Genomic DNA, 25,603 nt, shown 5'->3' on the forward strand with positions numbered 1-25,603 from the left:
TCTTCTCCTTTTTTTTTTTTAATAGGTAGAGACCCAAAGCCAAAGATAGTTGAAGAGTTGAACTCATGACCTCCTATTCTTCTTTGTTTCCCTTACATCTTTAAATTCTAGGTCTATGATTAACTCCAATTGCCTGTCTCTACCAATTCCATGTGGCATGACATTAATGGGTTATGATGCTTTGTCAACTTTGCAAGGCTCCATATTTTAATAATACTAATGAAAAAAGAAAAAAAAAAAATCTGAGTACCACCTTCTGTCATTGTCTTCTAACAAAAGAAAGGTATATAAATTGATGATCCAACTGCATCCAATAATCCAATCAAATCCGAGTTAACTCTGGTTGTTACCGAGTTGTCTCTTCATTTCCTAATATATCTTCCATTTTTCCCTTTCCTTTTATAAGTTTATATTATAACCCTATTGTCCAATAGATAAAGGACAAAGAGAGAGAAAGGTGAGAAACATAGTATGGTTCTGCAACGAAGGAAACCACTAGAGCCACTAGCCTTTTGACAGTCCATGTGGCTCATTGACCCACCACCAAGCTTGTGGGCCAGTTGGGCTTGGGTTGCCAGCTTGTGGACTTGAAAGTCAACCTTTTTAGTATGACTATTGAAACCATTATAGGAACCGTTGGATCTATTTTGATTGCCAGCATTTCCTTCCTTATGAGTTGACTTCTTTGGTTGGAGATTATAATTGGGGGTGGGGAGGTGGGTTCATATAGCCCACACTTAAAACTATAATGTTGCAAACTCTCGACCCATACCACCTGCATCCTGAAGATTAACAATAAAAACCTAATTCCAACCTTTTGTTCATGTACCAATATTAGACACTGGCTACATATATAGATAGGGGGAGAGTTTTTTGTTCGGAAGCATGGCCCTTGTGTCAACACGGGCAATAAAGCATCAATAGAGATGAGATTTTGGAATTTAATAGAGGGCGGAGCGATCATTTTACCACACCATATTTCTGGGTGTAGATGCTTTGTGTTTAGTATGCATTCTTGGAATGGATTCTAGGTCGATTTTGCATTCTGAGATGATAAAAATAACTATTTTATTTTTATCATTTGAAAATACAAAATAAACCTATAATGCATCCCAAGAATACATACCAAACACAGCCTACATGTCTCAAATTTCAAACGTAGCTACCCTCCCATGTAATACCATATGCATCTCTCATTAATCCATACATTTATAGTCTGGAATTTTTTATTATTTTATTTTTCCATGTCACAAACTCTATTTATACTAAACTTGACATGTGAGTAGGGGTTTATGGAATCAACCTATCCACGAAATTTCAATCCCATGAAACTTGCCATGTAGTAGTAGAAATATATTGCCAACCATAAATTCCTTCATAGTTGGACCAATCAGAAAAATTTTCCATTGTTTTATTGTATTTTATGAGAACCACTAAGTTTTTCTACTATTTAAGCAATTTATTTATTTATTATAGGGAAAAGGTTCAGTGAGCAACCAGCGTAACCTATGCCTCTTCACATGGTATTTTTTTGGAAAAAAATCATTTGCAGTGCCTTAATCTTGTGATGTCTTGCAGTTCGGGTCTGAGAGCTCAACACATGGATGATGTGACTTCCAATGGTGCTAAGCTCAAGAAGAAAGAAAAAAAACTGGGTCAACCAAGCTCACAACGTTAGATGAAACATATTCCACATGTCAAGCTCTTAGGCCTGAACTGCAAAACACCTCAAGATGAAGGAACTGCAGAGAATTTTAATCTTATTTTTTTATTAATTCTTTTTAAAGAGAAAAGTAAATAGAAAAATCTCTGATGGGTCCGCTCGCTCAGTTAACCCTCTCCCATTTTTTTTATTTAAATTTGAGAAAAGAGGAGATGAGCCAGCCAGCCTCTCTATGTCATGGGATTTAAAATCTCTCCTTACCTCGCCAAGCCATTCCCTTTGGGAGTTAAGACTCTCTACTAATTCCCTGACTATGCCGTTCCTCTATAGTGTCAATTTGACAAAACAGGTGAACCTAGTCACCTACCCATCTCTCCCACCTCATCTTCCTTTTGCATGCCATTTGACTTGAATCTCAACTTTTTTATGGTTGCTGTGGGATGGCCATTAATTAAGCTTTAAATATCTCTAAACGGTTGACCTAAATATGAACAATTAAATGAGACCCACAAGAATTTTGTGGTTATTTAAAGAGCTTGGTGGAAAACCGAAATCCCAATACAATGTCTATTATAAGGAGAAGGTTCTCTGAGCAAGCGGCATTTGAGAGAACACCAATGAAGAGCTATGGAACGAATTCATAAATAGATGAGAGAAAGGTCATTTCATGTACGAAAGAAAGAGATAGAGAGAGAGTGCTAGCATATCTTACCAACGGCTCAGGATAACTCTCCTCTATTATAAATACAGAGCATTGAAATGGTCACTTTTCTAGTTTGGACTAATTAATACTTATTTAATGTTCTTTCACACAAGGACAACAACAGTTGGCGCGACTTGCTTATCCCACCATTCGCACCGTCTTGGATGAAACTATAACGTTGTAGCTTATTTTTGCCACATGTACGGTTGATTTGGTCATTTTGATTGTTCGACGGAAGGAAATCTCGTGAGATCATCACTTGTATTTCAAATTTAATGACTTATCATTTAGGGTTTTTCTCTTTGACAAAACAAGTGTTTTAACATGTGACAATGTTGAATTGAATCACATAGCATGAACTTCAATAAATAGTAAAATGGCAGAAGTAGCTAATGGTTTTGGTAATTTTCATCCTAAGATGAACCCACAAAAATTTGACATATTTCTTAGATGATTAACCCAATATGGATCGACCAGCACAAAGAAGTCACAAATACTAATAAACCATGATGGGTGAACTCCCTAATACTCATGTGCTAGATATACTAAGCATGAGGTTGTTCATTTTGAAGGTGTTTGACATGCCTATCTTGTGTTTGATTTGATTATTGTTCACCAAAGGGGGAGAATAGAACATGCTAATTCTATTATTAATTTTTAGTAGTACCAATTTGTAAGACATGATGCATTAACAACCATGAGATGGATGGAGTAATGGTGTGTCTTTTGCTTTATATGAATTTAGAGAATCAATTGGTTCAATTCATGATTAGTGTCATAGAACTCTCTGTTCACTTTGTCTTCAAGCAAACCTTTTTAATAAGGTGGCAGACTTCAACATGTTCAAGTTACTTTATGGCACGGGAGGCAGCTTTATTGGACATAAACTCTGAATCTAGGCCTAATTGAAAGAAAGGGCAATGTTCTCTGTCCGGATGGGCACGGGGGCGTAGGTTGTATTTAGATTCATAGGGTGAAATTAGGTGGTCATTTTGATCAGTTGGGGGTGGAGCAATCATTTCAACCACCCATATGTGTTTGAACGCATCCTATGCCCCTAATGCAGAGAAAATTTTGCCTTAAAAAAATTGAAAAAAGAATGTTAATTGATCGTGTGGTTCTTATGCTCAAACATATAAATGCACAAAAATACCATTCAACTCCAGTGAAACCCAAAATCCCATTCAAATCAATACCTCTATCGTACTTTCCTTGGTCCCCGCGTTGGTGCAAGAGCTACATAATCAATTAGTGTTCTTTTGCCCAAAAAAAAAAAATCTATTAGTAAAACACAAATATAATATTTTTCATATCTCGTCAATGATTATACCTGATTATATAGGGGCATAATACACTTTGAGGCTGACACGACTTGAAAGAACAATTACTTATTTTTGATTATTTCATTAGCAGAGCACAATTAGTTTTACTTAAAGAATTCTCCCCAAACATCCTCCCCAAAAAAAAAGAAAACTGAAATTGGAAACTCTATAGATTTCTATTGGTTCCACCTCCCCTTCTTTCCCTTCACTCTTCTTGCAAGCGGATGGAAATGGCATGGAGCACACTTGAGCAAGGAATGGTTTTCATATCCAATTTGAATTTAATAAAGTCTATTTTGATATCTAAGGCTGCGTTTGGTATGCATTCATGGAATGCATTATAGGTTGATTTCGCATTCTCAGATGATAAAAATAATTATTTTTAATGTCCAAACTAGAATGTGAATTTGACGTAGAATGCATGCCAAACACAGCCTAAATCTGGTTAAAATGGTTACAGTTCCAATCTCAGAACTGACCTCCTCCATATTATCTGAATTGAAAGAGATTTATTATGACGACTATGATCTGCTCTTCAAAAAGCATAACTCTATCCACATGTCTACTTCATTATATAAAGATTTTATTTCTACCAAGAAGATTATAAATATATTGAGGATGCCTAATCCCAACTTGGCATTTGTCCCCAAGTACTTTATTTAGTAACTAAAAATACTGGGATAATTCTTGGGTCGGTGTGATTAACATAAGATGTCAAACTTTGTATCCACTGGTGGGGCTAATCATGTTTACAAAATTGTATTTTGAATAATCTAACACAGTAGATGTCTTGCACAAGAGAGAGAGAGAGAGAGAGAGAGAGAGAGAGAATGTCTAGGTTCTTGGACATTATATGTTAATCTCTTACATTATATACAATTATAGAGATAAAATAGTTTCTTCTTATTATTAAAAGATGTGTCTGACTATTATTTGTTTTGAAAAAAATTGGTGTTAAGGGTTGTGATTCAATGTGTCGCCTCACATGTGAGGGGGAAGTTTTCGATTGCTAGATTAGAGTTTGATGGGTTTCAAGCTAACACAAGGTGGATTAGAGTATTGAATGGATTCCTGTCTAAAAAAAGGGTGTACTCAGTGCATGAGGCTCCTGTCACTATGGGGCCTGGGGACGGTCATTATGTACACAACCTTACCTCTGTTTTGCAAAGAGGTAGCTAGAAAACAGCTTTATCAAAATGAGGGGATTCTCATTGAATCAAATACCAAGTCACAATGAAGTAGATGCCAAATTAAGCTATGGATACATTTTAGGAGAAAGTTTTCGAGGTTCATCACCCCCATCCTAGGATTCACAAACCTTATAAGGTTTTAGTACAAATCTCAAAATACCCTCATGATACCCTCTTGCGCCCATCCGCTTCAGCCCTCGGTGAATGGATTCTCATTCACCGTGGTTGAAGCAAAACTCAGTCCTATATTTTATGCATGCTTTTCTTTACCCTCATTCCGTCTATAGTATCAACACCCCAACATTTGTTTTCAACATACAATTAACATTGAATATGTACAAGTGTAGTGTTATTTTGGTTATTTTGAATTTTCATTGATGATTATTTTAGCTTAGGAACACATAAATAATTTCTATCCAACTTTCAATTTTGGATACGTATTTACATTTGAATTTTACAATCATATGTACAATGTGAAATTCTAATACAGCTTGATCTCAATCGATTGAATTATTCTTAATTTGAAACATCTCTTACCATTATTTTAAGATTGTAAACTTTTCTTCGATCATTCTTCTTGTAAAATAATAATTGCAAAATTCAAAACATAGTCTTCTTCACATTATTAATTTGTGACTGTATTTTGTGATAAAGATTTGTGATTAATTAATGCGTATATGAATTGGACTCTATATTGTAATAAAAAAAAAAAGTGAAAATTTTATGCTTGAGTGTGTGATATTTTTATAATAAATAAAAATAATATAAGTCAAAATAATCATATTACTTTTTAAGTTTTTTTTTTTTTTTTTTTTAAAGTTTGTTTTTTAAAGAGTAGTGTTATATTTATTGATGCACTCTGTTAAGTAGTTTTGAATATATCCCATGATGCATGCATTCTAAACTCTCTAGGACATAAAAAGTTACACTACGAGCGGTTACCCAATGTTTGAAATTTGATGTTTGAGATACTTCAACTTAGATATAGTCAATTAAGAGAAACGAAATTTTTGTGTAAATCAAAATGTCATTATAAGTCCACAACAAAACAATTCATGCTTTTACATCTTTTGAGAGATACCAAATGGAAAGATGTCGTTCAAACATCCTATTTTAGCATTTTAAAATCTTGAAATTAGATCATGCCCGATCATTTAGTATTTTAAATCATGGCAACCACTAATATTTCACTAGATCAATGGATATGGTCATTGAAATCATGTATTAAATTTGATATATAGGCCACATGATTGGATGCTTATGATGATATGATCGTTAATCAAAATGTACCATCATGTTTATCATGATGTAACATACTAAATAAATGATAATTATCAAATCAAAGGTTGAAAATTTCTAAAATATTAGGTTAAATGCTATCATTTTGGTCAAAACTTTTAGAAGCGTTTGATGGTCTTATCTTAGATTAAGTCGTATCATCGTGTTTCCTTGATTCAAAATGCTAGATGAATCTTCGTGATCCAAAAAATGTATAGAATGGTTGAATCATATTCTTTCAATTAAAATAGTTTAAAGACTTTTGATGGTTTGATCTTAAATCAAATTGTACTATCTTGTTAATCATCGTTTGAAAAGCTAAATGTTCGACCATGGTCCAAATCAATAGTTTAAAAAGTTAAAACATGATGATTGAATTATATTCTCCCATGTTGGTGTGATTCAAAAGATGTTGAAGGTTTGGGTAGTTTGGTTATTTTTCATCAACATTTAGTTTTAAACATTATGTAACCCATTGCTTGGTTACCCTTAAATGTCAAAAACCTTATTTATGGCAAAAGGTTCTTGGATCTACACATGTATTTATGCCATTGGCGATGTGACAATTTTGACAATTAAATATCTAGGAAATGGTCTAGATCCGCCACATGTCAAATTTCATATTTAAATTCAATTATATACCCTCCAATATAAAGAAGGTCTACTCTCTCATGGATATATCAATATATGTCCATGCACCAAAAAAAAAAAAAAAAAACTGTTTCAATGTTTATTTTATATATTTTTTCAATATTTTAGTTTCACCACTTGGCAAACTCCGTTTGTGCTGACATGTAAGCAAATAGGACCTTGGGGTTTATCTGCTCATAAAATTTCAATCCTATCAAACCTGTCATATTCTACAGATACAAGCAAGTAGACCAAGAATTTTCTTGCACTTGGGAGACCAGGACCCTACTTGCTTTATTTATGAACCAACTTATTATGTTCGTTAGGTTGACGAGGTTTGTACCTTAGATCCAAATTGAGAAGTCGTCTTCATCTTCTAATGACAAGCCATAGACTACACATGAAAATGAAACCTTCTTAGACCATAGCAAGGAAGGTAAATTTTTTTTTTCTAGATGTTTTTAGTTTAAGTAAGTAACACCTCTACATCAAAGTCATGTTTGTTTCATTTTAAGTTTTAGGACAAAGTTTTCCTCCACCGGTTTGCACATTCACCTCACAATCCTAGGTTTCACAAACCCTTATAGGGTTTTACTATTTTCTCAAACATCATTACGATACCCTCTCCCGCCCATCCCACACCTGTGGCAAATGGATTCTCATTCACCGTGGGTGAGGAAAACTCGGTCTTAAGTTTGATAGTAGACAATTTGTTTCAGAGGCTCATGAACTTGCTACGCTTGCATTTAGCTATGGATTGAGGATTTAGATTTAGTGTTCTATTTTGTAGTTTTCTTTTAATTTATAAGTTTTGTTTCTAGCACCCCTTCAAAAACCCTTTTTTTTAAATTTTTTTTATTTATCTCTAAGACCCATCAATGGTGGGTTCCAAATGGAAGTCCTCTAGAACAATTTGTGCCCTAGAGGACCATATCCAAGATATTGCCTTTATCACTTTTGAAAGAATTATATAAAAGACATAGATTTAGGTCCAACTTACATTACATGTGAACCAAAATGTTTCTTAAATATGTGGAAATGGATATGTACAATGCATATCTATCAACTAACCCCTCTGTGTCCACCCAAACTGATGAAAAAGGATGGGAAGTAAAGGAAAAGTCAGAGAAAAGGGTATTAATTACTCATGTCCTTATCTCACAAGGCCATGATACCAAAAAACCTTGATAATGCTCTCTATCCTTACAAATGGAAAGAAAGAGACCACCAAAACCTTACCCTAGTTTTAAAGATATATATAAATAGAATGAAATTAAGAGAGAGAAAGTGACTAATGCTTGAGAATGGTGCTTGTATGAGCAATCCATTTCTTAAGCTTTTGATAAAGACACATTGAACTTGTATAGACCACACCCAATAGTACTATTTATATGTATCAGTTGCACTAGAAAAGGCAAAAAAAAAAAACCAATATGGACCCCACATATATATTTTCCTGAGCTCCATAGTCCAGACAGTACAGCTAAAGCCCTTAAGCAGGTTCTAATAATTCATTGCTTTATGCATGTGCAATATGCAGTATCATACATGTATTATTGTTTTTCCATGTTTACCTTATTCTTTCCACCTTTTCTAAATTCAAATAAAGAAAAAGGTGGAAAAATCATTTCATGATGTGTACATGAAAATAATCATCTGGCCTACATTAATTCTTCTTGGTAGTTAATCAAAAAAAAAAAAAAAAAAATTAACATAGATATATTTGAAGACAATTTTCGAAACTCACTTACGAAGAATCCTATCAAAATTGATACAAAGATTGGCGAACAAACAAATTGATGCAAATATCACCAAACAGTCTTTAGTGGGTGTTTGGTCCAAAGTAGAGGCCTATTCATTAGTTATGTAAAACTCATGAAGCCAAACCCTGCTTGAAGACCCTCAAGCACCATATATACCATTATTTTGACCTTTTTATACTTTGTAAAACATTTTTAAAAGCTCTCCTTAATAAACTCTTAGTATAAAGTAAAGGTGTGAACTAGATAACTGAACAAGAGATAAGCCCAATGGTTTTTTTTTGTTACTTTTTTTTTATGGGCTTGCCTTAGGCCCATCTCAGCAATAGTGTTCAAATGTATACTATGGGTCCAACTTAGGCCGATCTGGGTTGGGTTGGTTTGGGTGGCTAATGAATTCTGAAAGAAAAATGTCTAGAGTTAGACATCTAGAAGACCCCAACTGCATTGTCTTGTGATGCGTCGGGGTCCTCTACTGCCGAGCTGCCCCTACTGCTGTGTGCACCCCACACACAGCAAGGTGGCGAAAAGACTGCCTTACCCCCACTCGGGTAGGGGTAAGGCAGTCTTTTACGCCTTGCTGTGTGTGGGGCGCACGGAAGTAGGGGCAGCTCAGAAGTAGAGGATCCAGATCCGTCTTGTGGTAGTTACTACGATGTGATGTAATGGGCTAGAAGCTTGGAACCAGATCTCAATATGCATTACCATCAAATATGGACGCAAATGGGCTCTTTAGGTCAAGCCCAATCCCAAGCCCAACTTAACACAAGTCAGGAGACGTAATTAGGGCTATAAACGGATCGGATTCGGCTCGGACAGTGTTATATCCGCATCCGCATCCGCTTCCGATTAGCTATCGGACGGATTCGGATAGTACTAAACAAATACAAACACGGATACGGATACAGATCGGATATTTTATCCGTTTACATGTAAATATAGCTTTTCGGATAGTTATAGCCTATCTGTATCCACATCCATTTAGCTTTCGGACGGATTCGGATAGTGCCAAACAGATATGAACACTGATACGGAAACGGATTTCGGCTATTCATTTACACCCCTAGTAATGGTCTCCTAAATTATTAATGTCTTAATAAATTGTAAATTTCATTTTAGTGATTATTTCAGTTTGGGTCTGAAAATAAAATATGGGAAAAAGTTCTCTGAGGCACCTCAGGCAGGGTACGCTAGCACCTTTTCTTTTTCTATTCCGCTTTTTCATATGAATGATCCCGTTGTTCTTTTATATATGAAACTATTCTGATATACCTTATTGGTGTTCTCCTCTATTTCGCTTGCTCAAAGAACTCCATTCCATAAAAGATTTTATTTTTTTAATATTTTTAAAAAGGAAAAAAAATATGTTTGTAACCAATGTGGTTACAAGATAAGTGTAACATCTCTTTTATGTCAATTTAGAGACAATTCTAAAGCGTTAACATTCTATCATTTCATGTGTGTACATCTTATACAGTCTCAACAAAAGCCCATCTAATCCCGAAGAATTAGACACATTTGTAAAACTCTTCTACATGGTCATCCTCCTTCACAAGGAAAGTATAACGCGTAAGAGGTTTAATGATCCACATACACACACATACCATGTAATATGGCTACAAGTTTTACGGGTGCCAAAAGACTTAAAACCTTAATCAATTGGAAATTTTACTTTGATGGCAATTATTGTTGACTTGAAATTAAAGGCAGCGTTTGGTATGGATTCTTATAATGTATTCTAGGTCGATTTCGCATTCTCGGATGATAAAAATAGTTATTTTTATCGTTCAAAAATATGTAATTAACCTAGAACACAGCCAAAATAATTTGGCTTTTTATTCTTTAGTAAGTGTAAATATATTTTAGAAATATTTATGATAGAATTAAATTGAGTAAAGCATTATAGTCAGAACGGACAACATATCTATTCGAAACTGTTGGATACTTGGCATGGACCATGGCAAAATCTCTGAAATGGGCTTAAGTAGTGAATATTATTTACTTTTGCCTGGAAGAAACTATATAGATTTACTGGTTTATTTAGGTTAGGTTAATTTTTTTTCAAAAAAAAAAACTATAAATTAATATTTTCTATGATTTTTTTTTTGGGGGGGGAATGGGGTGGCAAGAACTTCCATACACCTTAATAGTAACTCAAAATAGATTGAAATTAGGGTGTCAATCGTTTTGGTTTCAGATTTTTGGTCTAGGTCTTATTCGGTTCCTTCATTTTAAGGCCAGGATTGGATCCAGACCGATAACTAATCGCTGCAATTCCATGGAACTAGGACCAAGTCCAGTCGATTCCAGTTCTTAATCGGACCAAAGCATCAGTCAATTAAGCTCAAAAAGAGTATTATTTAACTCATATATTGAACCCATATACAATTTATGATAGAATTAGACAAAAATCTATGAAATATAAAGCCCGTGGTTCTATGATTCAATAGTCCATTAAGACAAGGATATGCTTGGCAGTTGAAACAAACCAATACACGAGGCTGGATCGTGTCCGTGTACAAGTACCGTCCAATGCCCTCTAGGGCCAGTTACATGAAATCCACTCCTATGAATCCCACTGTGAATTCCATGTGACTGGCCTTAAAGGGCATTGGACGGTAGTATGATACTTGTACAAGAACACGATCCAGCCTCGTATTGTTGATCCTCTTCCCTGAACCCAACATACTTTCAATTAATTGCCCGTGAATCCTCTCTACCTATCAAATCCCTCTAAAGAGAACTACAAGCTTATTGTGATCCTCAAAGCAAAGAAAAGACAATATTTGGTTTAAAAAACAACAAAAACAGCTTCCCTGCAATCTTCAAGAACAAAAAAGGCAAGCTAGCCTTTCCTCCCCTTTATTATTTTACTAGCTCACATGTGAACAACCCTTGTCTACACTCAATCTCCAAATCCCTAAAAGATGATTCACTACTTCAAACACTCAAAACTCTACATTGAAATTTGAAAACCAAGTTCCTTTGTCTTCTTTTGTGATCAGCACAGTAGTAGACTAATAGGTACAGCCCACAATTCTCCTTAATTTAATTACCAAATCAAAATTCTACATAATCCACTCATTTGCATATCTCTAAATTAATTTTTTTTTTTTGGGTCTATCCTACTCAAGGACTCACAGGCCAACTACAAGCTAAGAGGGAAAGCTAAGATAAGCCCACAATCTACAACTAGGGGGGGGGGGGGGAGGAGTCTAAATTAAATGAGGCACACTTATATAGTATTAATAAATTAGGAAGAGGAACGTTACCCGGTGTCGTGTGTGGACGTGTACCTCTCTGCTTAGAGATAGCCCAACATGAAAAGACCACCACACTGCTAGACCTTTCCAACTTTTCAGGGGTGTAGCGGTCTTTTCACACCGGGTTGTGTCTAGACACAGGTACACACTCACACACAACACCGGTTAGCATTCTTTCTCTCTAATAAATGTAAGGGAAAAGGAACACCACCCGATAGTGTGCTGTGGCGTGTACTTGCGTCCAGACATAGACCGGCATGAAATGACTGCCCTACCCCCATGAAAAGGCCGGGATGTATGGGTCATTTCACACTCAACTGTGTTTGGGTACTTACACACCACAACACACGATCAAGTGGCATTCTTTCTCCCTAAATTTTAATACATGGTTAAGGCCATTTGTTGAATTCAAAGGTTTTTTTGGGTATAAATAAAAGCATTCAAACGAACTACTTCAAAGAAAGAAAAGGAAAGAGTATACATCATCTACTTCAGTTAATCCATGCTTGTCCATCCTCACCTTGAAGCTAGTTATGGGTTAAGAATATTATCTTACTATACTACTTAATAATCGATACAGAAGAAAAGTTCTTCATAAAATTCTTAATATCATAAAGGAAAGTAAATGAGCCCCAAAGCCAGCTGCCCATGCCCTAATGTAATAGGTCCACCAAATTCTTCAATCAGTCCAAACACTTTCGGAAATGGCTCCCAAGTCCCGAGTCCCAACTACTTTACTTCAATTTACTTTACTTTACTTGTTGCCCTCCTTGGACCATTCCTCTCTCTCTCTCTCTCTCTTAAGTTGAGCTTCTGAAATTTGTTAGTTCAAGGAGGTGATAGAGAAGAGCTTTCTCCTTCTCACACTTATCCATGGCCAAGACCACATGTTCTATCATGCCTTTATCCTTCTTCTTCCTCTTCATTCTAAGCTTCAAAGTAGCAGCATCATCAACATCTACATCTTCTAAGGAGGAGATTAGTTTGAGCTACGACTTCTACAAAACTAGTTGCCCCAACGTGGAGAGAATCATACACAATGTGGCCTCTCAGAAGCTCCTTGAAGCCCCCACCACCGCCGCCGGTGCTCTCCGCCTCTTCTTCCATGACTGCTTCGTCGAGGTGAGGTGAGGTTCGTTTCCTTTTTCTTTCCATTCCATTTATTTACAAAATTGCCACCAGACAATTATACCATCGGTTTTTTTATGCAATGACAGTTCTTCCTTATATGCATGCAACAAGGAGAAAATTATCTCCTGCAGTTCCTCGCCCGGCCTAGTTCCCCAGTTCCTCTAATAGGGGGTGGCAGATAGGATGGTCATTCCAGCCCCTCATGTTTTAGGAACTGGATGGGATAAAGATCCTGCAATGAGGAGTTCGTTTTGTACTATCGTCCATAATCTTTTACAATGACGAAATTAACCTCTGGAATTTTCCAAATGACATATATGTTCCCATCGGCTAAAATATAACATGTGTTATTTTGACCATGGAGCAGGGATGTGATGCATCTGTGTTAATAGCATCTACCAAAAACAAGAAGGCTGAGAGAGATGCAGAGATAAACCTTTCGTTGCCGGGAGATGGGTTCGACATGTTCTTCAGAGCCAAGAGAGCCTTGGAGTTGCAGTGTCCCGGCGTCGTCTCCTGCGCCGATGTCATGGCTATAGCAACTAGAGACTTGGTTAGCCTGGTAAGTAAGTGGTAGTTCTGGAAAAGGAAAAAAAAATTGGAAAAGAACCGAGTTGGGGTGGTTTTCATGTCCTAGCTAGTCCAGCCTGGTTCGGCATTCCTTCGAACTAAATCTTGAACCTACTCAAATGTGACCAGACCGGATCAGCACAGACATAGAAAACCGGCCACCTGATCTAAATTTTCCATCCGGTCTAATATTCAGAACTAGATAGATATAGTATAGGGGCAATTACTATCACTACCCTACACTTAGCCTATATTTACTAAAACTACCTTATCATAAATTTTTTTTCTAATACTACCATGTTTTTAAACTTTTACATCTCCTTCTACCCTCATGTTTTTAAATACCCAGATTACCCTTCCTTTTCACCTAGTAATCTGCTAATCTATTTAACCTACCATTCATCTTGTACTTTTTACTATATTTGCCATTAAAATAGTAAAAAATGAAAACACCCACCCGCTTCTTCTCTCTCCCGTTTTTTACTATTTGGTCTTTTTTTTTGGTTTTTTCTTCAATTTTTTTATTCAACATTTCATTCTCATCGTTCTTCTTCAATACTTAGAACCATGATGTTCAAAGAAGAATGACGAGGATGAAATGTTGAATAAAAAAATTGACCAAAAAAAAAAAAAAAAGACCAAATAGTAAAAAACGGGAGAGAGAATAAGCGGGTGGGTGCTTTCCTTTTTTACTATTTTAATAACTAAAATAGTAAAAAGTAGAAGATGAATGGTAGGTTAAATAGATTAACAAGCTCCTAGGTGAAAAGGAAGGGTAATTTGGATATTTAAAAACATGAGGATAGAAGGAGATGTAAAAGTTTAAAAGCAGGGTAGTATTAAAAAAAAAGTTTAAAGTAGGGTAGTTTTAGTAAATATAGGTTAAGTGTAGGGTAGTGATAATAATTGCCCCTATGGTATATAGATTATAGACCATATGACATGATATCTGAGCTAGCTTTTCTTCACGTGTTTAGATACTTAACTCAACCCTTCACGTCACCCCAAAAGAGCTTAATTGTATTCTTCCTCAAATTTGGGCTGTCATTAGGTTGGTGGGCCGAGATGGGCAGTTGAAAAGGGGAGAAAAGATGGGCTTGTTTCAAGGGCTTCCCGAGTTGCAGGTAACCTCCCTGAAGTGAACCAAACCATCTCTCAACTCATCTCTCTCTTCAAGTCCAAAGGCTTGAATGTACTTGAAATGGTGTCTCTATCTGGAGGCCACACTATAGGTTTCTCACATTGTAAGGAGTTCATGTCTAGAATCTATGCCTTCAACAAGACATATGGTATAGACCCAACCATGGACCAAAATTATGCCAAGAGCCTACAGAGCCCATGTCCGAAGTCGAATCCAGACCCAACAGTTGTGGCCTTCAACGACGTAACCACGCCCATCGTGTTTGACAATGTCTACTATCAGAATCTTCAGAAAGGGCTAGGATTGCTTGCAACTGATCAGAAGCTTTTCATTGATCCCATGACTCGTTCATATGTGAATTTAATGGCAAAGGATCAGCAAGTCTTCTTCAATTACTTTGTTGCGTCCATGATCAAGTTAGGAAGGATTGGGGTGAAGACGGGAAGCGATGGCGAGGTTAGACGTGATTGTGGATTCTTCAATGGTTGAATTTCATTTGTTGGATCAATTGGGCTCTTGATTCAAAGAGTGCTTTGATGTGGTTTCTGTAGTCTGGTTAGAGTGATGTAAAGGATAATGAAATTAGCTTATTTTGACTAACCACTAGTTTCACTGGTCAAGTTTCAACCTAAACAGGAACCTTTTATAGCCCAACCAGGAAATTGTTCAAACTACTAAAATTAAATTAGCTACGTGCCTAGCCATTAGATTATCGTAAATGATTGAATCAGAATCTAAAATTTGAGATGTGACCAATCTAAACTACTCCCTATATATCCGAAAGTTGAAAGTATCTACATCTTTCCACGTGGCTCAATTAGGTGTTCTTATCTCACCTAGAATCTATGGGTTGGCTGTCTAGACTCTAGACAACCTTTTACCGAAAGCTCCATTCGGTTGCAAGAGAAATAAAGGGAATGAGGGAAGTGAAATCAAATCTAAACTAAAATGCAAACTTTTGTAATCGTTACTTCACATTATTGTGTAATGGGCTCCAAAGCATTCCAAACCTTGTTATTAAATTTTGGAGAGGGTTCTCTAAACAAACTGCATGGTGAGCACATCAATGAGAAACAATTAAATGACTTCTACGTACCGTAGAAGTCATTTCATTTGAAGAAGAGAGATTACGAAGGAAAAATCCTTTTGAAAAGTATGATTACCAAATGTTGTAGGAGTTTAAAGTAGTTGTGTCATGACTACAAAAAATTCTATTTTTTTATTAAAACTGATTTTAACTTCCCTCTTCCCTTCCCCTTCCAAAACACAACACCAACCCCCCCCCCCCCCCCCAAACCAAAGCAGACAAGAAACCATTGCGCACCTGATTTGTGTAACACAAACTTAGGCCTAACAGTGAGGTTCAAATTTTTGCTCAAGTTCGGCTCAGGCTGAGGAAGCTCGAATCTAAGAGGAGGTTGACTACCCTAGGACTTCCCTGTTGGTCCTTGGATTGGGCTTGAACCAAGGCCCCCCAGACTCACAAATAGCCATCCTATGGCCTAACCAATGAGAGCCTGTAAAATGACTGCATATCTTGGGGTCTTCTTGTTCATCTTTTTACTAAAGGAACAACATATCTTGAGCAACATTTCAAAGTGCATTGCAGCATGAGAGGTCCTTCACAACATTTAGATGCATGTTTCACGCGATAAGCTTAAATCATCTTTTGTTGATCCCTTCAGAAGTCAACTATAAGAACAGATGAAAGCATGACAAAAAAAAAACAAAAAAACCCTCCTAACAAATACGTTGTGATGCATTTTCTTATTTTTTATTTTTTTAGTTATTTTTTCCTAGAAAACCAGACAGTGAGATACTAAAAGTACAGTTGGATCTTTATTTTTATTTTAAATTTTTTGGTGAAGATTGAACCGAATAAACTGAGCTTTTCCTATATTATTAGTATTATTTTTGGGGGGGCAGTTTTTTTGTTTGCTTGTTTGAACATCAAAAATATGCATTACTAGAAATGATCAAGGAGAATGCTAATGGAAACTTAGGCTGTGTTTGGTATGCATTCTCGGAATAGATTCTGGATCTATAATACATTTTGAAAACCGATTTTTCTCTATTTTCGCTTCATGCCCCCCACCCAAAATTTAACTTCACAATTCCTCATTTACCAAGAACAAACCACACAAAAATTTGAATCTTTACCCTTCTTTTAAATATTAACATGAGTGCACTGAATCGAAAAGTACAGGGAAGATAATTGCAGAAGGCATGAAATCCATAAAATAAGAAACATTTTCTTTAACTATGTTCATCTGCCTGCCTTATCATGCAAAATGGTAAGCAGGTTAACCACATTGCAACATCCTTCCATTGACTCCCTACCATAACCATCGCATATATACACAAAAATCAAAGGAACATGTCATTGAAGAATTTCCAACATTCATTCTCGAGTGGAAAGTGAGTTCAAGAGCAAGAAAGTTATCAGAATTCTAATTATCAGAAATAATAGGTTTAAAGGTGACAATAACAATCAATACTACGAGCATTACATCTATGACTGATTTTTCACACAAAAGTCACCGTACCCATTACAGTACACACTAGGGCTTAGACTAGCAAACAAATATGTTCCGCCACAAGGGACCAAGATGTTAGAGACAAGAACCACCATGTGAAGCTTCATTAGAGCATGTTTATGGATTGTTTAAGCTCTGACTCAAATAAATAAGCATCAGAACCAGTAAAGCAGCAACCCTGATTCAACAAGCCAAAAGAGGGGCCCGGTTGGGGGGGGGGGAGGAGGTTTCAAGTTGGGTTTTAGATTGTTTTTGTCACAAAGCAAGATGTTTAAAGAAATGAAATTAGACTCAAATGTCAATTCATGTAGTAATGAGGATAAAACTAATTATCTACAGCAGACATCTCAGAAATGGAGCCACATGCATAATACAAGAAAAACATAGTTTTCTCTTTCACAATTCTTTCTAATGTTTACCTATAAATGGCTTCTATCGTCTGACTCAACTTCATAAAGGCCCCATTTTGTCGGAAGTGAAGTAAACTAAAAAATTTAAGTGGCAAAGAGACGTAAAATCAAATTAGAATTAAGAAGAGCTTATAATGGAAACTTTCAATTGAGGTGTTTGGTGGGAAGTAAAGTTGGTTATAGTGAAAGAAAAATATGTGAAGCCCACAACATAGAGAAGGTAAGAAGTGGAGAAGGAATTTAATGATATTTTGGTTGAAAATTGAAATAGAGAACTACTTTGACGTCATTACTATTCTAATGTTTTTTCTTGAAACGGCATGATAATAATCAGAGTTAATTGTGAGATTTTTTTTTTGGGGGGGGGGGGGGATTGTACTCATAGTTCGAGAACTCGCAAGATCTCGCCGAGTTTCTCGGTATTTCGAAAATCCGAGACGAGATGGGGGTCGAGTCACAAAAGTACAATATCTCTCCGAGATCTCGGTTTGACATAGGAAAATGCCCATCTAGGTCCTTTATATGAGTGCCAGATCTCGAGATCTTGCTGGAAATTCTTGGTATACAGACACCTATCTATGCCAGGAACCAAGACAGACAAGACAGACACTTATTTATGCCTAATATCATTTAAGCAAATGAAATATGTATTTCATTTACTTAAGATATTATTCATAAATAAGCAAATATCCCCTATTTGAAACCAATAAAAATAGTTAAAAAATCAAATTCCAAAAGGAAAAAAAGTCAACCCCCCAATTCAAAAACAAAAGCTGGATTTTCGGCGGTAGGTGCAATTTTCAACTTTCTAATGCTGAAGTTTTTCTCAAATCTAAAAATTCCATAAATTTTATTATGGTAAAACATTGCCAAAAACCAAAAGTACGGTAAAATATTCATTTGTTTTTATGTCCAAAAAACTATTTTCATTCAGAGCGATCTTGACAATATTCGCGCACATCGAATTAAGTTTGACCGGTACATAACTCCTTCAATATAAATCAGATTTAAGCAATCTTGGACTTGTTGGAAAGCTTTCTTTCCAACAAGTCCAAGATTGCTAAAATCTAATTTATATTGAAAGAGTAATGTACCGGTCAAACTTAATTCGGTGTGCGCGAATGTTGTCAAAATCGCTCTGAATGAAATACAAATACAAAAACATTTACTTAAATGATATCAGGCATAAATAAGTCTGTTTGTCCTGTGTCTATCATGGTTTCTAGCATAAGTAAGTATCTGTCCTGCTTTCCCACTAACTGAAACTCCTATTTGGACTTTGTTTTTGCAAAATCTGATAGTGTCATTGTGTTTAAATGGCCTAAAATAGGCTGACTACCAACTTTTAGACCCAAAAGAGGTCTAAAACCCACCGAGAGGGGCTTCTGCGTCGGGAAAAAAAAATTACAAAAACTCGCCGAGATCTCGACTCGACTCGACTCGGTTTTGGGGTGGGCCAAGATGGCTCCAAGACCCGAGTTTTCGAACCTTGATTGTACTATTAAGCGGAAGAGAGGGGTGTCAAGTAAGTATAGAGAGATAATTATATACATGTATGATGGTGTGGTAGGCCTAGGAAAGGAATTCCCAATTACAGTTGGGTTACATCAAGTATCATCCCTAAGCCCTTATTCGTTTGCGCTTATCATGGATGAATTAACCAAGAGCATCCAAGACGAAGTACCGTGGTGTATGCTCTTCGCCGATGATATTGTTTTGGTGGATGAGACAAAAGCAGGGATTAACGCTAAGTTAAGCATGAGGCTTTAAGATTAGTAGATCAAAAACGGAGTATATGAGGTGTAACTATAGTCATACTGATGAATGATGACATGGTGAAAATTGAGGAGAGAGAGATACCGCCAAGTGACTATTTCAGATATCTGGGGTTTATCATACATAAAGAAGGTGACATAGATGATGATGTTTCACAAAGAATTAAAGTGAAATGGATGAAGTGGAGAGGTGCGACTGGAGTACTGTGTGATCGACACATTCCTTTAAAGCTAAAAGGAAAGTTCTACAAAACTGTCATCCGACCTGCTATGATGTATGGGATGGAATGTTGGACAGTTAAGAAGTGCCATATAGCGAAGCTATGTGTTGCAAAGATGCGGGTGTTAAGATGGATGTGCGGCCAAACTAGGAAGGAAAAAGAAAGGAACGAACGTATTAGACCTGATGTGGGAGTGGTCCCGATCAGCGACAAGCTCCAAGAATGTCGTCTGAGGTGGTTTGGCCATGTGCAAAGGAGGCCTGGGGACGCTCCAGTAAGGAGGAGTGATCTGATGCCGATTGAAGGAGCTAAAAGAGGTAGGGGCAGACCTAAAATGACCATAGGTGAAGTTGCGAAGAATGACATGCGTAGTCTGGGTCTTGTGCCAAGTATGACCTCAGATAGAGCCTTTGGAGGGCAAGGATCCATGTTATCGACACTATGTAACTGACATTTTCCTGATTTCCTAGGCTATCTTTTTTCCTCTTACTTTCAAATTTCATTTTCCATCACTCCCTTTTCTTATACCATTTATTTATTTATTTATTTTGTGTCTCTGTGTGTGTGTGTGTGTGTTTAAGGATCTGTATAGCCGACCCCATTAAGTTGGGATAAGGCTGAGTTGTTGTTGTACTATTAAGCAGAAGTTTGGAACATCATGCTTCTTATATGGTAGCTCATAGAATGTTATTATGCTATTGACTTTTTAACTACATGCTTAAAAGAAAATTGCTTACCTATTTGACAAGAACCTCTTTGTGAGCTTTAAATGATAGAATCACGTTCCATGCTAGGGCAACCACATTAGCAACAAGAACCTGTGAAAGACCATTTATTGGATGATTAGACATTGTAGTCAATGAACTATATACATATATATACACACACACACACACACATTGGAAGAACCCTTTACTTCGACATTTGAGTGGACCAAATAATTTTATTGCTCAGGAAAACCTATGCATTTTCAATGTTTTTAACGGCTACATAGTTCATTCTGTGATCTGCAAATGTGATTCAATGGACTAATATAATAGAAAACGAAACTAAATATTTACCTTGTTAGAACTTTCTATTACTTTTACGTTGCACATGCAGACACTTAAATAAGGTTGTTATGGTTCACTTCTATTGGCATTGACTACTTCAGCACACTAACATTCTGCTCATTTTTGGTCTTGGTGTTTAAAGTCCTGCATCACACGCTTTTATTATGCCCCCATACCCATGGTCTTCATAGTTATCAGTACGTGCGTACTCCCATATTTATACAAATATTAAAAACAAAAAAGAAATCAATTTTTTCTATGGTCAAGTAGTCGTCTAGGCATTCATTAGTCAAAACTTTGCCTTAAGAGGCACAAGTGCCTACAATCAGCCCCACTCGATGCCTTGATGATGGGTTTCTAGAAGCCTTAGGGATTACGTTTCAGAAAAATCAGTTAAACCAGAATCTCAGTGAATTGCAACTATGCCCTTATAATTAATTTAACACACATAAGACCCTAATAAGCAAGAATATCACAAGTATACCCCTGTGGTGACAGTACTAATCTCTTAATAGACTGAAGGGATTAAACAGGCTGGAATGAGCCATAACATGCCATAATAGGTAATGTGATAAGGTAATTTTCTTCACATAAATCATAAAATAGTTGAATGGTCGACCTATCAGTTTTGAACACCCCCTCGCTTTTCAAAAAATTTTATCGATAGGAAAGCAAAGCTAATGGAACAAGGATCTTTATAGAGATCCCCAAACCATGTAGAAATAATGTAAAAAAACACAACACAGACAGAGGGAAAAGAACTGGAACAGACAGCAGAAATGTTTGGACAAAACTACGGTTCCTTGATTCTGGGATTAATAGAGGGCTCCAGAGACCAAATTTCCCAATATTCTCAAATTCTCAATCTTACCTAAGAATTTTCACCAAATCACTGATTATGGGGTCAATACCCATACAAATCTCAGAATCACCTGTTGAGAGATTGTAATCTGCCAAAAATGGACACCTAGGTGTTAGTCTAACAATTAGACACCTTAGTGATGACCGTAAGATGATCAATAGGGGAGTGACCCCTGCGTCAACATGGGAGCCAATGGGAGCACACGCAAAAGTATCAATAGGGGAGGGATTTCCACCTTTCATGGGGGCCAGGCCGTCATTTCGTCCCATCTTGTGTCTGAGCAAAGGTGCCACGCTCCCGGACAAAATCCTTTTTTCCCTTATATTTATTTAGAATTATGAAAGGTTTATATTCCCCAAAGCTCATGATGGACATCTGATGTAGGACAAAACATGAAGAAAAAGAGGCCAAAACACTGTCCATGTGAACAGTGTCACAGCTCCTTGATTTGGCTTGGTGAGAATATTCCTAGAAGAATCGTGGGGCAGATCAGTCTTTAATTATTAGCAGCATAGCCCTCTATATATTTGTAATGGCTTTTAGAAGCCCCCCATGATTTTAGTAGATGAGAATGGAAGCTTGCTTTATGCATGGAGATTCTCTTGTCCATTGTGAGTGACATGAAGGGCAGGGAGCCTGGCTGGTGAGAGCCAAAAAGCAATAGTGCTGAGAGAGCCGAATCTCCTTATCTCCCGTTACCTTCTATTTTCTTATTCCCTTATTCTCACAGTCTTTTACACCCAATCGAGCACTACTTCTGCTGTATTCTGTGACTTCTATTGTGAGCAAACAACCGCTGCTGAAGACCAGAAGTGATCCTCCAATCAACCTCTTGACTGCTGCTGCTAATCATCACCAGAAGAAGAATTGAGGCTCACCTCTGCAGATCTGTTTCTTCCCTGCTGCCTGCAACTTTCGAACCAACTTTTCTCTGAAGTCTGAACTATGTTCCAGCAGAGCTTTAGAGGTTGAATCACAATTACAAGGAGCCCACTCAATCCCAGTACCAGCCCAGTCTGCTGGCTGGATTGTTCTACAGCATCAACCTTCTATTTTTATTCCCATCTCATAACCCCACTTCTGACCATCAAAATTACATCCAATTTGCTGCAGAAGTTCCTCTCAACAAGACCTCCACTCGATCCAGACTTGAGCCCAAACCGATGGCTGGTTTGGCCTATAGGTCTTAACCTTCTAATTTAGTGTTGCTTCCGTATCTCCCAACTCCACCATCAGAATTGAGTAAAACTTTCAGCAGTGCTTTCCCTCCATACAAGCTTCAATCGATCCAAGTTTGGTTGCATTCCCATGGCTGGTTTGGTCTAAATTCTTAAACCTTCTAATTCTGACTTTGTTTCTAATTTTGTGTTGTGGATATTCCTGGGACTAGGTTAACCCTAATCTAGTCTTACATTAACATCATTTGAAGAAGCAAGCATCAGGCCTGTAATGAACTAGATGTATCAAGCATGCATACATTTTGAAGAGCAATAGAGAAATTAACGATCACATCATATAAAGATTCAACATATTCTTTTTTACCATCTCATGTAATCCACATCAAACCACAAACCAGTCCTATTCTAGGCACAAATATGATTTATAGGGGTTTACGGGCTGTTGTAGTTGAAGGAATAAATAGAGGTTGGGAGAAATATGATGGAATAAACAACCATGGATTTGGGGGATCAAACAGGGATGGTTTGCTGTAGATAAAGAGAGGAGTACATAGAAGAAGATTGTCTTGGCTTCACACGATCTTGGATTCACTCCAAGAATTCCATAGAATCACTCATGCTTTCATTCCTTCCTTGCTTGCTTATCTTTCATCTCCAAATACAGTCTTTTTAAACCCGAAATGAAAAAATTAATGAAATAACTCCCTTACAACATTAGTACACAACAATTCTGGCCCCAAATAAAAATACAAAAAAATAATAAAAAGAACTGCACATAATGCTGGTCATCTAGCCATAATGAAGTGATACGTGGCTGCCTAAATCCTCAAGTGAATAAAAGGGAACAAATGCAGTGTACTGGACAAGCCAACAAGGGTATCCTTTAGTAAATACCATGGAATAAAGCGCCAATGTAGGATGCATATGATCAAATTAACAATAAGGTGCATGTCTCCTGACAGTGGGAGCATATCACAAACCACATTTCTTCATGAGCAATATATGGTTTTGTTTCTTTCCGTAAGGCTAAAAACTATACTCAGGACTATACAACAAACACAGCTTAATCCTGCAACCTCTCTCTCTCTCTCTCTCTGATATTCAAAGTAAAAAAAATAACAGATGCAAACAGGACCAAGGATGCCTGTCATATATGATAGCTAATAACAGAACTTAATAAAAGCCAGGTTCAGTTAAGTAACAGAATAGGATATTAATAGGGAAAGAAGATCTGGTTTAAGAAACAGACTATAGACTAGATAATAGTTCAGATCTAAGAAAAGAAGGAATACAAACAGATACAAGTAATGCAAAGAAAAGAACTGTAGATCAGTTTTTAAATCTGAAATTTGAGAGAGAGATGTCCAGAACAGAATAACAGAAATAGATGAGAAAACCCAGATGGCCGATAAGTGATAACACAGACCAGTACTTGGGGCAGACAACAGAAAAGGAAGAATAGCAGGGTATCATAGGGGAGGGAAAGAAGGGAGAAAGTGAACGAAGGAGAAGAGATTGATAGGATACTGTTTGGTGACTGTAAACAGTACCTGTGACCAATAACATGAACAGTAACATAAAAGAAACCAGAAGAGAGGAGATGAGGGGAAGGGAAGAAGCTGACAACCCACAACAACAACAACCATAACTTATCCCAACTGAATGGGGTTGGCTACATGGATCCGAAGGGGACAGGACAATAATAGAAATAAGAGCAATAGAAGGAAGTAAAAAGGTAAAAAGGGGTTAAAAGAATAACTAACTAAATAAATAAAATAAAATAAAATTACTAAAGGAAAAAGTCTAAGCAGTAGTCAAAACAGCATCCCAGGAACATCCACCTACGAGGGGTCTGTTACACGGGTCCTTGTGCTGACAACCCACACACTTTCACAAACAAACTTCTATTCAACTGTGTCAATTGACTGGGGGGTTGCATCCTTGTATAAAAACCTCAAAAGTAATATTTGAGTAAACTTCAAACAGAATTAGATAACCACTAACTCTAGATCCTCATTACCAGTCATTGAGCCCCACAAATAAAAATAAAATTACAATAATGCCCCTGGAATTTAAAGGACTTATAAGAATGCCCCAACTAAATAAAAGACTATCTAGTTACCACCTACGGGCCTTATTTGGAACCAAACTTGTGCCCAATGACCTAGAGAATGGACTGAACCTTTTGGGCTTTGGTTTCCAAAGTCTACCATGTCTGTCCAGTCACTCTAATGCCACCCATAAAAAAATAGAATAAGGACTATGTTAATCAAACCTGGAATTGCTGCGGGACAAATCGAAAGTTAAGGAACTGGAAAGGTATCCACAATTGCCAATTTGCCAATACAGCAGAAAACCACTCCTGCAAATGATTAAAACATGATAATAGATGGCTAATAAAAGGGAAACTAATTCTTACATAAATTTCTCTCAAAATCAAAAGCATGAATATACACCTGTTGAAGTTTCGGTACTACTTCTGATGGTCTTCCCTCAAGAGTTACGAGTACAGATAAGAAAACTCCAATGAAGATGGGAGAGAAAAGGAACTGCAATGAAACAAAAGTATGTTCAAACCCAATTAATTAAAAGTTCCAGCAGAATAAAGTAGTTATGACAAGAGGTGTGGACAGAAGTTAGATCAGGAATGAGGAGGGGGAACACCTGATCAAGCAGAAGGCGCAATAAAGCTCCAGATGCTCCTGGCACGGTCACCAATTTACTTAGGTACAAATACCTACAGAGCCATTGTCAATTAAACATTAAAGCATGTCCAGTCACAAGCAGATAAAGAGGAACAATATGGTTGTCCCAGGACTACCATACTGAAAAGGACGGGCTAGAACAGGTTGGTTGGGGTAAGTATAGGGAATGCATAGAACTACACAGGCTTACACCGGTTGGAATTGTGCAAACC

The 25,603-nt window shown here is 36.8% G+C and overlaps 2 protein-coding genes across 6 annotated transcripts in view; one reads left to right on the top strand and one right to left on the bottom strand.

Annotated features, from left to right (window-relative positions):
- Positions 1 to 6,315: 6,315 nt before the first annotated feature.
- The window catches only part of LOC122665267 (protein sym-1), a 34,978-nt gene continuing 15,690 nt past the window's right edge, over positions 6,316 to 25,603 (bottom strand). Inside the window, exons 4-9 of one of the 5 annotated variants that reach the window (XM_043861376.1) lie at positions 25,351 to 25,423; positions 25,143 to 25,235; positions 24,962 to 25,048; positions 20,332 to 20,412; positions 18,813 to 18,821; positions 16,915 to 16,975 (exon numbers count right to left, since the gene is read on the bottom strand). In XM_043861376.1, coding sequence (XP_043717311.1) covers positions 20,332 to 20,412; positions 24,962 to 25,048; positions 25,143 to 25,235; positions 25,351 to 25,423 — 334 coding nt within the window. In that variant the 3' untranslated portion in view covers positions 16,915 to 16,975; positions 18,813 to 18,821. Of the gene's footprint in view, positions 6,327 to 16,914; positions 17,373 to 18,812; positions 18,822 to 20,327; positions 20,413 to 24,961; positions 25,049 to 25,142; positions 25,236 to 25,350; positions 25,424 to 25,603 lie in introns of those variants that run through there. The other 4 variants (XM_043861378.1, XM_043861377.1, XM_043861375.1 and 1 more) reach the window with 4 other exon arrangements.
- Positions 12,683 to 15,216, top strand: LOC122665786 (peroxidase 41-like). Its single transcript, XM_043861923.1, has 3 exons — positions 12,683 to 12,931; positions 13,308 to 13,502; positions 14,562 to 15,216. Exons 1-3 carry the CDS (start codon positions 12,683 to 12,685, stop codon positions 15,138 to 15,140), a joined length of 1,023 nt encoding a protein of 340 aa, XP_043717858.1. The 3' UTR covers positions 15,141 to 15,216.

This window comes from Telopea speciosissima, chromosome 6, assembly GCF_018873765.1.
Source record: "Telopea speciosissima isolate NSW1024214 ecotype Mountain lineage chromosome 6, Tspe_v1, whole genome shotgun sequence".
Classification (NCBI taxonomy): Eukaryota; Viridiplantae; Streptophyta; class Magnoliopsida; order Proteales; family Proteaceae; genus Telopea; species Telopea speciosissima.